This window comes from Athene cunicularia (assembly GCF_003259725.1).
Source record: "Athene cunicularia isolate RWA chromosome 8 unlocalized genomic scaffold, athCun1 chr8_part1, whole genome shotgun sequence".
NCBI classification, from domain to species: Eukaryota; Metazoa; Chordata; class Aves; order Strigiformes; family Strigidae; genus Athene; species Athene cunicularia.
The window spans coordinates 24,908,469-24,922,237 of NW_020799109.1; the positions used below are offsets into that span (position 1 = coordinate 24,908,469).

Genomic DNA, 13,769 nt, shown 5'->3' on the forward strand with positions numbered 1-13,769 from the left:
TTTCCACTAAAGTGTATTGTGTGCACACTGAATACTGTGCATTGTTCAGACTCCTCATTTTGAGGAGAATACAGGGGAACTCGAAAACAAAGAGCAGAATACCAATGCTGAGCAGAGATATGCAATGTCTTCTGTGTAAGAGACCTGTTAAATTATTGTTCTTCAGCTTATTAGAAAAACCACAAAACAAAACAGTAAGGTATATATGCTACCTTTGGTTTATGGCTTATCAGGTCTACTAAGAGTCATGTTCTTCCTTTCTTCAGATGCTAAGAAGTTCCCATTCTCCTCTTGAGGAAGTTCTAGAATTTAAAGTCTACCATCAGACTACTAATCCATATTTTCTGACCTTCTTCCATAATCCTTTTTACAATATGCAAGAGATTTGGGAGTACTTCGGTATTTGCATTTTTCAAAATGTCCCTGTGATGTAATGAAGTACAGTATTTTAAGTTTGTAGATAACAAGCTACAAAAGAGCTGTTAGGCACTCAATTCCAAACAGAAAATGAGCTTCTAACAGCACAAAGTCTAGTAGGAGGCCAGTAACTAGCAGTATAGCTCAGGTATCAATACTGGGTCCAATCCTACTTAACATCTTCATTAATGATCTGGATGACAGGGCAAAGCGCACCGTCAGCAAGTTTTCTGATGACAAAAACCTGGGATGAATGGTTGATACGCCAGAGGGTTGTGCTGCCATCCAGAGGGACCTCAACAGGCTGGAGAAACACTAACAGGAAACAAGCAGTTCAACACAGGGAAGTGCAAAGCCCTGCACCGGGGCAGCAATAACCCCATACACCTCCTGTACATGCTGGGCACTGACCTACTAGAAAACAGCTTTACAGGCCAGACCCTGGGGGTCCTGGTGGATACCAAAGTTGAACAATGGGCCAGCAACGTGCCCTTGTGGCAAAGGCGACAAATGGTGTCCAGGACCGCATTAGGAGGAGAGCTGCCAGCAGGAGGAAGGAGATGATCTTTTCCCGCTACTCAGCACTGGTGCGACCGCACATGGAGTGCTGTGTCCAGTTCTGGGCCACCCACACATAGACATACTGGAGAGAATCCAGAAGAAGCTCACTAATGATCAGACCACTGGAGCATCTCTCATATGAGGAAAGGCTGAGATCACTGGGAACATTCAGCCTAGAAAAGAGAAGGTTCAGGGGGGATTTCATCAACACGTACAAATACTTGAAAGGAGGGTGTTAGAAGACAGAGCCAGGCTTCCTTTAGTGGTGCCCAGTGACCGGACAAGATGCAATGGGCACAGAGTGAAATACAAGTAGATTTTGTCTGAACATCAAGAAACACCTTTTCACTGTGAGGGCACAGGTTGTCCAGGGAGGTTGCAGAATCTCCCTCCTTGGAGATATTCAAAAGCAGTCTGGACATGGTCCTGGGAAACTGGCTCAAGCAGGAGGGCTAATGACCTCCAGTTTCTTTACAACCCCAATCATTGCATGATTTTGTGAAATGGTGTTTTCAAACTAATTGGAACTAAGCCATCATAATGTTTAGCTAAATATTCTCATGCTCTTCATCAATAATTTTCAATGATTAGGGTAATTTTCCATGAATATGAGTATATATTTATACAATATAATGACCAAGAGAATTAGGAGATTCACAGCTTTATCAAAAGTTGACAAACAATTCCTCATAAATCATTACCTAACCTCTTGCGCAAAACTTGCTGTATTTTCAATTCTAGTTCTTGCTTCTCCTAAATGTATCAGTAATTAGTACAGTAACTTCTTTTCGTTACTAGTTTTCAACATAAGCATGCTCCATTAGCAGAGAAATCCGTAAGAATTAAAGTGTGTATCTGGCTCAAGGAAAAACAATTTGGATTAACAAGAGCTAATGTCACTAAGTGACCATTTTAGTATTACTCTGGCAATTTGACTATCAGAGCATGCTTGCTTCCCTTGAAATGCAAAACAGTCAATATTCTGATGCAGGTCCAGCTCAGATCCACAAACCCAAAACCTTTCATCTCAAGAAAGAAAGATAAAAATCACAAAAATCATGCTTACTGCAGTTTACACAGTAATTGATTTTAAAAAATAATAATGAGACACAGATTATGAAAATGATTGACAGTTAACAAAGGTGTGAATAAACATTAATTTCTTCTTTTGTAGAAAGCGTCTAGTTGACTACAGCAGTACTGCTTTTAGGGCTGTCCTTAGTTTACCACAGAGGAAACTGGATACCTGTAGATGAGCTATATTACTTGAAACAGTAAAACTAGAAACATATTTTACTAATATGAATTCATAAACTGAATTTGTAGATTAGAGTAATATTCTTAAAACTGAACCTGTCCTCAAAGAGTTGATTCTCTGAATCAGAAACAGGTATTCAAATACTCAGAAGATAGATGAGGAAATATGAAACCTGTTTGTAGTCAGAAAACAGAAAACATAGGAAGATTTCCCAGAAATACAGAAACCTTAAGCAGCTGTGTTCTATTTTCTCTTTAGTCAGGAAAGAACTGAAATAATAATGGGGACCTTTTGTAATATTCATAATAGAGATTTTATGTATTGTCTTATTTTTGTTTTAAAATTAAAAATGTATTTTCTCAAAATATCTGTATGCATAGCTATACATTTGCCTTAAATTTCTAATTGGTTTGCATTGGTATAAATTCTATTAAATTCAGATTTTTTGTTATCACAATGCTATAATAAAAACACTGGAGCTAAAGAAAGCTGGTTATTGTAAATTTACAAGCTAGAATTCACCTCGGTTTTTGTAAAAAAACAAAAAAGGTACGAATTGCTTTATCACCCATACTATTAACAAGAAAATTATAAAATTTAGGTTCCAGCTTTGGAAAGAATTTCACAGTTTTTACTTTGGAATGGTCACCACAGTAAATATTTTTAGGGTATTCCTCTACAGGCTCTTGCACTCCCTTCAAAGAATTACCTCCTAAAAAAATGTCATAAAGCAATATCCCAATATTATCTCTTATCAGATAATCTCTATCCTTTGTTTCACGCCATCAACACATATAAAAAGACTAAGTTTCTTGTACATCTTCTAACAGAACTACAGCTACTGGCAATTCCTCTTGCATGATTTCATCGAGTAATGGCACTAATTCATATAGTATCAGCAGGTGTAAGAAAACAAGGTATCAGGATGTATAAGAGAGAGGTAAAGATAACAGTCCAAAATAAAAATGTAATTTCTGATACAATTTTGAAACAATGTAACAGCTTATCATTTCTCAGGAAAACAACTGCTTTAATCTTTGCTGCCTACTCCCACTCCAATTCCAAACCCTCAACATTAGTGAAGCAGTAGGAGGAAAAAATGAAAAGTAATTATTTCCTATGAAATATAGGATTGATATTCAATTAATTTCAAGATAACCAGAATACACTATCTGCTCAGAGCTTCTTTGTCCCCACAAGAAATAATGTTTGCTAATTTCTCTCTTCTGTTTAAGAAATGATAGCATCCACTCTTGAGTAACTGTTTAAAAAAAAAAAAAGAGTACCTGTGGCTGAAATGGCGGAGCAGTAGGCCCCTGAATGCCTTGTGACTGTTCATCCATTCTATCACGTAAAAGCGTCCCTTATGTCCTGAAAAACAGAAATACAGTCATTACATTGTAATTCAATATGGAGTTATGATAAATTAACATTAGCAGAAGAACTGAATAATTAATTTTATCATTCACATGCTTCAGTTTACAAACATTTAATTATTCCAGCCCTGCACTGTTTTGGGAAGTTTTCTTACGTTTAGCTGTTCTATAAAATGAAATAAATCACTATACACATCTGAACTTATTATTAAAAGATGTACATTAAACTACCTGAGGCAGACAAATGGCTCTGATAAAATCTGCATCACCCCATTACTCTTCAGAGGCACCAATCACTTGTTTAACTACATAGATGTCTGCTGGCCAGTACCTTAGACCTATGAGCAGCATGGAAAACAGCAGATCAGCAGAAGAGTTGTAACTACTGCACCCATACTGTTTATGTTGCATTAGTTTACATGTACATTTTAGAGAGTATGCAAGAGTAGTTTCATCTAAACAGAAAAAAAAATGAAAGACTTATACTCATTACATTCTGATGAGCTAGCTGAGATGGCTTTGAGATATACCATATTAGGACCACAGCCTCTATTCTCAGATATGAACCTCTCATACCCCATCAATAAGAGGGGGAGGAAAGATGCCTGACAAGTTCCCAAGACAGAGACACATGGCTTTGACCAATAATAAGGGTTGCAAAATGTGCCCAATCATTATTAGGAAGGAGACAAAAATGCAAATGTCACAAGGCTTTTCTCTCAGCTAAGCAAACCCTTTCTTAGGCTACACAACATTTTGTTGAGGGGGAGCAAGTGCAGCACCCAGCTTTACTGGTGCTTATGAGGGCCATCTCTGTTCAGATGAAGACAAAGTTCACTGGCAGCTTTGAATGCTAAAAATGAAATAAACTTTTATACAAATAAGAGGCAAGCCCTAAACAGCTTTTTCATCACACAAAGTGATTACCTGGTCAAGCTTGCTAAGGGCTTCACAGGAACAAGAGTCATGTGCCTGACTGGAAAACTATTATTTCTTTCCAAATATTTATTTATTTATTTTCTTATTTCCTGCTCCAAATCCTGGAGATTTCCTTTTCCAATTCCTGGAAAGTTCTAGAGATGGTTTGACGTAAAACACTTTTCTGATACCTCTTAATCTTTAACATTTGGAAATTTCCTGTCATAAGTTTGTTCTGATAGATCTATATACTTCAAATACTGCAAACATGTCCTGCACACAGAGCTACTTATGTCTCACAAACCTTTCTTTAGAGTATGTAAAGATTTCTCAAGTAGCATTTAAGTTCAGCATGAAAGCATATAATCTATCATCTCTGTTAAAACACAAAGTAAGTCTTCCCAGTAATTTCTTTGGAGTATTGAAAAGGTTAGAAATAACTCTCAACAGAAAGCAGCAAAACTTAGAAATGTTTTTCAAAGCCCACTGCAAAATATTTAAGAAACTAACAAAGATCTTGTGTTCACAGTACTGTTGTCATTCTTACAGCATCATTGTGATAACATTACTAATAGATAAGATAATCACAAAGCAGCTTTGCAAAGTTTCTCAAAATGCTGCCCTAGCGTACTAAACTGTGGATTGGACACATTAAACAAATAATTAGCAATCTGCTTTCACTCCCCCAGTTAAAGCATTCCAGTACCATTAGCTACTGGTAACACCAAATGACAGCCATGCTCCAGAGCAACTAAGGGTCCCCAAAGCTTTGGCTTCCTTAGTATTCATATATAAAGCATAGTTTGGGAACTTCTGTTGTTTTGTTCAAGTATTAGCTTAACTAATCAAAAAATAAAAGATACAAAAAGCAATTTCAGGCAGGTCATTAGGAAGGAGAAAAAAAAAATCAATTATCAAAGTGAGGTGAGAGGCAGAGAAGAGGAGGTAGGAATTTCAAAGATTTCTAAGACTGCCTGAATGAGCATGGTGAGAAAGGAAGAAACAGCTGGCAGATACATACTGCACACCACTGGCCAGGCAGTCTTTTAGCCAGCCCTGGGACACCAATACTGACACTTCTTTCAAGTTCTGTAACATCTCCCATACAACCTCCCCACCCATGCAAGAAAACTAACACAAACTAACAAACAGCACTGAAAATTAAACTGTTGTCACAAATTCTCCAGTTACATTCACAGGGGTTTACGCAGTTGCAAGAAGTTGTGGAGGAAGAATGCATGGCAATCTTAAGGAATCTTCTGTTAATTTCTTGCTGTAGAGATCTTTCTACCACTGCCAAGAAGCCAAGAATTGTTTTCTTAAGTGCTATTTTGAAGACCCATTATAAGGTCTTCTATAAGAATTTTTATATTTTCAATAGCATTGATATTTCTACTGAAAGTTTTGCAGTATGTTTTACTAGTATGCTTACATATTGAAGACTGTTGACCATGTAATGCACCAATAGTTAATTCCTACGAGACACAAACACTCATTTCAAATTCCCCAGAGAAAAGAAGTAAATACAAAACCCTTTATCCTCTCACAGACATTTATCCAAAATTAATGAAATTAAGCCAAATGTTTAGATTACGTATGTTGATTCAGGAACTCTACAGAACATTTATCTTATCTGAATGATCATAAGCCACTCACCAGAAGTGTTTGAAAATTTGTGTGGGGTGGTTGTTGGGTTTTTTTAATTTGTGGAAAGAATAGAAAAGAGAGAAATCATATCGTTACCACTGCCAGTGCCTCTACCCTCTGTGGCTTGTTTTTATAATAAAAGCGAGCAAACTAAAGAGGTAGCAAATGTTCTACCATAAGAAGCATGGAAGATTTATTAACTCATGGATTTGTTATTGCTTTTGCAGAGGAAAGGCAAAGATTGGTATTTTCTGTCCAAATTTTGAAGTTTTTTCTTTTTTAAAACTTGTTTTTGTCTTTGAGGATTGCATGATAAATTCACATTTTAGAGTAATTTGCCATTTTGATCATACAAAATGCCAAGGATGCAAAAAAATGCCAAGGATGCAAAATGAATCTTTTGTACTATTTGTCAACAGAAACAAGAATTAGATTTTGCTGCTTGAAGACTGCTTTCACAGTGAGGCATGCCTTTCACCTTGATAATAGACTCCAGAGGTCAAAATACAGTGGTGTAATACTTAACTTTAAATTTAAATTGAAGCAATAATTATTACTCTTCCAAAGATAATTTTTCAAGTTCTAATTTATGGTGAAAAGAAACTAAAAATACTGCTAAAGTGTCATTGCTTATTTAAAACTGAAAAGTGAATACAAAATACATTGAAGTGTGACATGTCTATCACCTCTTTAAACAAGTAATATAATGACCTTCTTCCGCAAATACTTCACCATGTTATACACTGGTTCATGGAAGACAGACAACAAATTAAGTGAGAGGTGAGCCAACTATTCCACCACCATGCAAAACTCCCCAAAGTGCCAAACATAACTCATGTTTTTAAATGCTCTCACACTGATCATTTTGGAGGAAAGGACTCCTTGCCTTCAACATACCGCTTGCAAAGATAGGAACAACTAATGATCCTGAGAGTCCATCTTCAAAATAATGAAAATCATTTGGATTCAGACCAACATGTACACACTAGTGATCACAAGAACACAAGCATATACACTAAATCTTATACTCCAATTACAGTTGCTAACACTTTGCAGGTATGAGAAGTCTTTTGGTTAACTACTACTATACTAAATCTTTGTCTTTCTTCAGTTGATTGGAACTGTAGGTGGCACCTACACCTAAAGAATGCAGGATGAACTACATGGGGATATAAATAACAAACCAATTTTACCTTTGAAATCACAATTGCATAGCAACTCTAATTGACAGTATTTATTCCACACACCAAGTCCACAAGACAGCAAAAGGAAGCCAAGTCCTTAACCAATAAGTCAGGCTATCAAACTGCAACTACCTGAATGGGAAATAAAGCCTTCTTTTTTGTTCACAGGCCTCACTGTCCTTAATCACTTCCTTAGTGGTCACCTGTCAAAGCTTTCGGATTCCTGCCCAGGCAAAGATCCAAAGTAGCCCAAAATGCAAGGGCAGGTTCCTACACTCCAGCAGAAGCTCATATCCCAGTCAGCACTCAGCTTTCAGGTGGTTTCCACCAGCCTGCTAGAGGAGTGGTGGGACTACCCACAACTGTTAGTGAAATCAGAGCAGAGGACCTACTTGTGAACAGGAACCAGAGCTCATCACCAACATTTCACTGGACTATAAACATTTTTAAAAGGAAAAGAGATACCTGCACAAAACTTTAAATCCTTGTGATTTTTAAGTCTTGCAACTAAATCTTTACAAACATGATCAAATTATTTGAGGAGAAAAAGCTTAAAGGCACTGCCTGATCACATGAAACATGCTTTTTAAACACCAGTTTCATAACTCAAAGTCACATTCACATTGAAATACATTTCACAGTATTCAGGCAGTAATGTTAGTAACAGATGGTAGTTCTACAACAACTGAAAAATACAAGGCTTTCCTGTAGAAAACATCCTTAATAGTTTCGATGATACATGGTTTCCTTTAGCTACATGCTATATGTACTTGTTTATTAATTTTGGATCTTAAGTGGGGACATTCAATAATAAAAGAAACAGCTATACTTCCAAATAATAAAAAAAGTTTGTAGTTAGAAGAATATTCAGAGTGTTATAGTTCTGCTGAGAATCTGAAAATCTCAAGTCTTTTTTCTACTCCACATAATTGCTAACACAGAGAAACATGAATTACACCCTTCACAACCTGTTGATCAGGCACATGGTCACTTTAGTTGCTGTTCACAAAGGACAGAAGGTACTATGTTTACTTCTGGATTACACAGTCAATTAAGACAGGTACTTTTAGTTTTTACTATAACCATTATTTTAATTAGTTTAGAGCTGAGGCTCTCCAGAAAGAACTACCCAGTTCCCCAATTCACCAGAGGGGTGTTTAACCCACCAGTTTATGCCAGGGAGCCCAAGTGTGCTGGTCCAATTCCAGCTCAGCTCTCCGTCACCTGGAGAGTCTCGCTAATGTAACTGCAACTCTCAGCTCCTAGATCAAAGCCACATACCTCCTGTGAGGAGACAAACTTAAGACTCAGCAACAAGTGCTTGGCCCTTAAGCGTGATGCCAGCAGGTTAAGAAACAGCCATCCTATTGGTTTATAAAACATCCTGCCTTAACAGTCATTCTTTACCTCTTTAAGGCAAAAGGTGGGCTGCTTGAAGAAAAATGGCTTGCTGGTCAAGCCTGGCCCACACTTTGTCAGGTCATCAACACTGATCAACCATCTTCAGCACCCTCTCAGTGCTAGCATCCAGGGTGAACGTTGCAGTCGACAAGTTTTCAAAGTGATTTTAAAAGAGCAGGCTCAGGACACACATGGGGAAGATCCTGAACAGAGCAAGAAAATGTCAGCAGCTGTAAATCAAGCATCTCAACTTTATCATTCACGTTACATTAAATGACAGCACAGCTATGAGTTTTCCAAAGAAATGGAAAGTCAGAAGTCACGTCCAATAAAGCAGCTCAATTTGGAATCTAAATGTTGTTGTTTGTTTTTTTTTTTCTGGGTACTCTGTATAAATCATTGAACAGGAAAAACACATATGTTTTGATGTTGTAACAGAAACATTTTACTTGTAAAGTGAAAGTCACTTCAGTTTCACAGATAGTATTTTTAATGCATTCCTAAAGACAGGAGATACTTTGAAAACAACAGCCCACATACAGCACCCCAAAAGCAGCTCCCAGAACACTCACATGTCCAAAGACTTTATACGCTTCTTGTATCTGAATATCTCAAAAAAGCACAAGAAAATCAACACCCCCAGCAGTTAACTTAAAACTCACTTCAAAATGGTTTTGTTGAGGTTTCTCCCCCACATCAGAATGAAACTGGAAAGATAAACTACAACTCAGTTGAGTTTCAAGTGCTAAAATACATTTCAAGAAGTTATTCATCCACCTTTGTAACACCTTCATTCCAAACTCAGTATTTAATAATATGGGTATATTTAAACACGAGTGGCAAGAGATTCCAACTAGAAAAAACAGATTTCCAAATAACAGGAATAACAACACAGGACATTCATAGTGTCCTTTGAGTAAATTATTCCTAACAGACCATTAAAATGAAATCCGGTTAAATACACCTACATTACTATGCCGTCCATTCATAACATTACATGCTCAGCTTAAAGACAGCATTAGAAATGATGAAACAATGCTGAAACATTTTAAATATTTAAAAATAATAGCCAACCAATGACTGCCATTAACCATCATGATCTGTGACTAGTCATGCTCCTGCCCAGGCCACACTGTCTATTCTTCAGAAATACTAAACTTTATCAGCCTGCTCTTAATTGCAAATGACAAGAAACATACAACCCACAATGTAATGCTGTCAATAAAATATTACAGTGATTTATTTATAGTGTACTACAATGTTGCTGACCATTTAAACTACTCATTCAATGAACAAGTATTTAATGTATGCAAAATAATTACACTAGTTTATTTTTCTTGCTCCTTGAATAGCTAAATTACATGTATGCATTAATAAAGCAAAATGCATTTAAGATGACACTCACTTGAGCTCTGCCAAGACAATCAAGACCTTACTGGCAAGGGGTAAACTCAAGACTATATGACCAAGTTAATCATTAGCCCAGTAAAATATGTAATTTATTCCAATTAGTATACATATTCACACAGTATATATATGCATAATAATCTATAAATATACACACACATATATGCATGTATATTAATAGATTATGCATGTATACTTACGTGTGTGTAGACACAGAATATTTACTATTAGCTGTCAGTAGTAAAAAAGAAATATTTGCTCCATATTGTATTTTTCACATTTTAGAAGACTTTGACATACTCATTCATAAAATTCTCTGCAGAAGCATCCATATCAGAGAAAAGTTGTATTTGCAACTGCTAAAGCACTGAAAGTGATTTAATAGAGATACATATACAGAAGTAGGATTAGCCTTAATTTTAGAAAACAGCTTCTAAAAGCCCTTAACTTTTTAATCCATATTCCCTGGGGAATGGCAAGACACCCCTCCCCTCTGCAGGAACAGCCCTGAATGCGGACAACAGAAATTCTCAGTACCTGTTAATCTAAAAGTAGCTATCATCTAACTATATGGAAACAACTAATACTGAATTTTTCAGCAAACTTATATTCAAATTTCCCACTCATGGGCAGTACAGTCAAAAAGCACATAGATAGTTAAGATGGGTTAATAGCTGATTTTAGGAAGAGCAGAAGTAACCATATACAAATCTACTTAAAAAAAGGGACTACACTAAAAGTTCACATGCAATTTTCTCATCCATTTGTCCCAATTTATCAGGTATCTTTTCATTCCAACCCCGAGAACACATACGCCAGTCACTGTCGTTCCCCAACTACTAAGAGTTCAGTCAGTGCTGTCTGCCTAGAAGATGAAAGTCCAAGCTCTCCTGCTTCACAAGTCTGTTCCCCTTCCTCTTCATTCATTTGCACAACTTAAGAAGTTAGATTTTGTTTACTTCTCCCTCTCCATTTCAATTATGTCACTCAAGTAGATTGCTTTTCTTGCAAGGTGCTCCCAAAGGGTTGTACATGCACTGACTTGCCCTTTTTTGAACTAGTTGGTTGTTATTTCGTATGAACTGAAGAAGAAACAGGAACTGAAACTGCTGGGGCAGCCAGCTTCTACACTTTCATTTAACTGCTATTCACCTGGAAAGAAATTTGATAATCCATTTCTTCATACTGAATAGCCAGTTATAAAAGGCATAGGTGGATCATGATCATGTTACAGCGCAAAGTTTTGCAGGGAGTGAAGTATCTAACCACAATGCTATCAGGAAAACAACTCCCCAGCCCACATCACACTCCATTATGCTACTGCCTCTGTAAGGATGCGGTTCTGAGACAGCTTGAACTGATGATGTGATGATGCTGCTTCCTCTGCCTTCAGGCATGCCTTCCACACCCTCTTTCTTCCAGTGGGCTTCCTGTGGCTATCACCCAGACTCCTGGTAAGGTAAATGAAACTAGTTGAAAACTAACCTTGACAAAAAGTCACTTTTCTCCACATTCACTTCCCTGAACCATTTTACTGCAGAGACAAGGACAGAATTGTGATGACAAAAGACAAAGAGGAAGACATAGCTGGGGCAGAGCAGCCCTAACTTAGATCAGTTAAATCTATTGTCCAATTACTTATCTAACATGAAATTATACAAGCCAATCTAATAGTTCAATGACACCAAATGTCTTGCTTTCTCTCCCTTTCTCTGCCACATCATCCTGTGTAGCCATATTGAACTCTCTGGACCTTTTGCTGAGCTGATTTAATTCCCTAATGCAGCTGGGTTTATGTCCTACAAGCAGTGAGCAGGATCAATTCATATGAGAGTCCATTGAGTGCCAGAGAAAAAGCAAGCAGGGGAAGTTCAGAGATGAGAGACTAGGAAGAGGACTGTGGAAAAACAGAACATCTCCCTTCTGGCAACAGCATGCTAGTACATTAGCTCATCACATTTCATTTTACTTCATCCTTAGGTAGGGATGCTAACAAGTACTTAAACTCAAAATAGGTATGACAGGGAAGCAAGAGGCAGCACAGGGAGAAGGCAATTTATTCAACACCAAGCGAAGAGTTTTGTCGACAAAATACTATATGGGAAAGTAGAAATAGGAAATAAAATAAATGGAAGGAGAATAAACCAGGGTAACAAGTCAAATTAGAAAAAAAAACTAAACAAATATTTTCAGATGGAGGAAGCTAAGACATGATTGGGAAACCCTTACAACCCCAAAACCTTCCAACTCCAGTATACAGAGAGGGAAGAGACTTTCCCTAATGAAGGGATGGTTTTAAAATGCATCTGTAAAAATAAACTATTCATAAAGAGATGCTGAAAAGATTAACTAAAAGTGTTAACAGCTGAGCTTCACACAGAAGTTGAGAGATGCAGGACAAATTAAAAGACTGGAAGCACTGTCAGATAAACCCATCATTGCTAAACACTGAGGGGAAAAACACCCGGTTTGGAAGGCTGTCTGCATACAACTGTGCCACAACCATGGCTGACAATGTCTACATTGCTACAGGTGCAGTAGAACACATTTAACAATAAATTCCACACAACCCTTAAAGAAATGTCTAAATATCTTAGAAACCAATGCAAGACAACAGCTTGTATCATACTGCAGGTATGCACATTTACAAATGCACATTTACAAACTGAAAAAACCCATATCTGTAGTATATAGTTTAAAATCTGTGCTATCCTAAAGATGATGAAATGAATGAAGCACTACACAGACTCAGAAAAGAGACACCAGCCATATTTAACAGGCTTTCCATGATCCTCTGACTAGCATTACCTTTGAATCCTGAAATGATGCGTGACAGTAGCGAGTAATCCAGGATCCCTGTGTCCAGAAGCAAAGCAGCTAGCAACCAGCACACTCACTTCAGAAGCAGGCCAACACTCAAGTTCCCAGCTGTTCCTATGTTTTACATTAAAACACTGCCGGCTAAAACACGCGTGATCCATTCCTGGTTTTGGAGTATCCTCAATGACTAGCTGTACATTAAGTGCTCTGTTTGCAGGCTGCTTGCTGCTCCTCTTCGGAAGTCCTACTTATCCCCATAAACTTCACAAGCAGCCCACGTACCTAACACACAGCTCTGAATCTGTCAGGGCAAGTACTGGAAGTTCACTGCTGCAAAGACAACTCCTTTTTTGGATCTGCTCTCAGATGAGGACGAAAAGAGTACAGAAGAAGGGCCTCTACAGGAAAGAATGCTATGCATTTCCCCACCACAAGTTTGTACTTATTTTAGATTAACTTAAAGTTCACCTGTGATATTTTTGCCTTACAGCTTTCAAGGAATTGGTAATTTTGTAAAGTTTATACACTGACAACAGAAGATTAAAAAGACTGGTTCATCAACACTTGGCAGCACCTAACTCATTTCAGCAATGATCTGACCTACAAACTTTACATGTACTTTTATGACATTGAGAAGTAATTAATCTAGTTCAACACAAATCCATCTATTAAATAAGACAGCAATAATTTTCTTATAAATTATGCCAAGCAAACTAAAGCTTGAATTTAAACTCCCAAATGCCAGATGATGCAAATAGTCTATTTACTTTGTCACCTATA

The 13,769-nt window shown here is 37.3% G+C and overlaps 1 protein-coding gene across 3 annotated transcripts in view; it reads right to left on the bottom strand.

Moving 5' to 3' along the window:
- NEK7 (NIMA related kinase 7) overlaps positions 1-13,369 on the bottom strand; it is a 70,360-nt gene extending 56,991 nt beyond the window's left edge. The window contains exons 1-3 of one of the 3 annotated variants that reach the window (XM_026854327.1): positions 12,978-13,367; positions 8,769-8,965; positions 3,523-3,607 (exon numbers count right to left, since the gene is read on the bottom strand). In XM_026854327.1, the coding sequence (XP_026710128.1) occupies positions 3,523-3,579 (57 nt within the window). In that variant the 5' untranslated portion in view covers positions 3,580-3,607; positions 8,769-8,965; positions 12,978-13,367. Of the gene's footprint in view, positions 1-3,522; positions 3,608-8,768; positions 8,966-12,977 lie in introns of all 3 variants that reach the window. The other 2 variants (XM_026854328.1, XM_026854326.1) reach the window with 2 other exon arrangements.
- Positions 13,370-13,769: the final 400 nt, after the last annotated feature.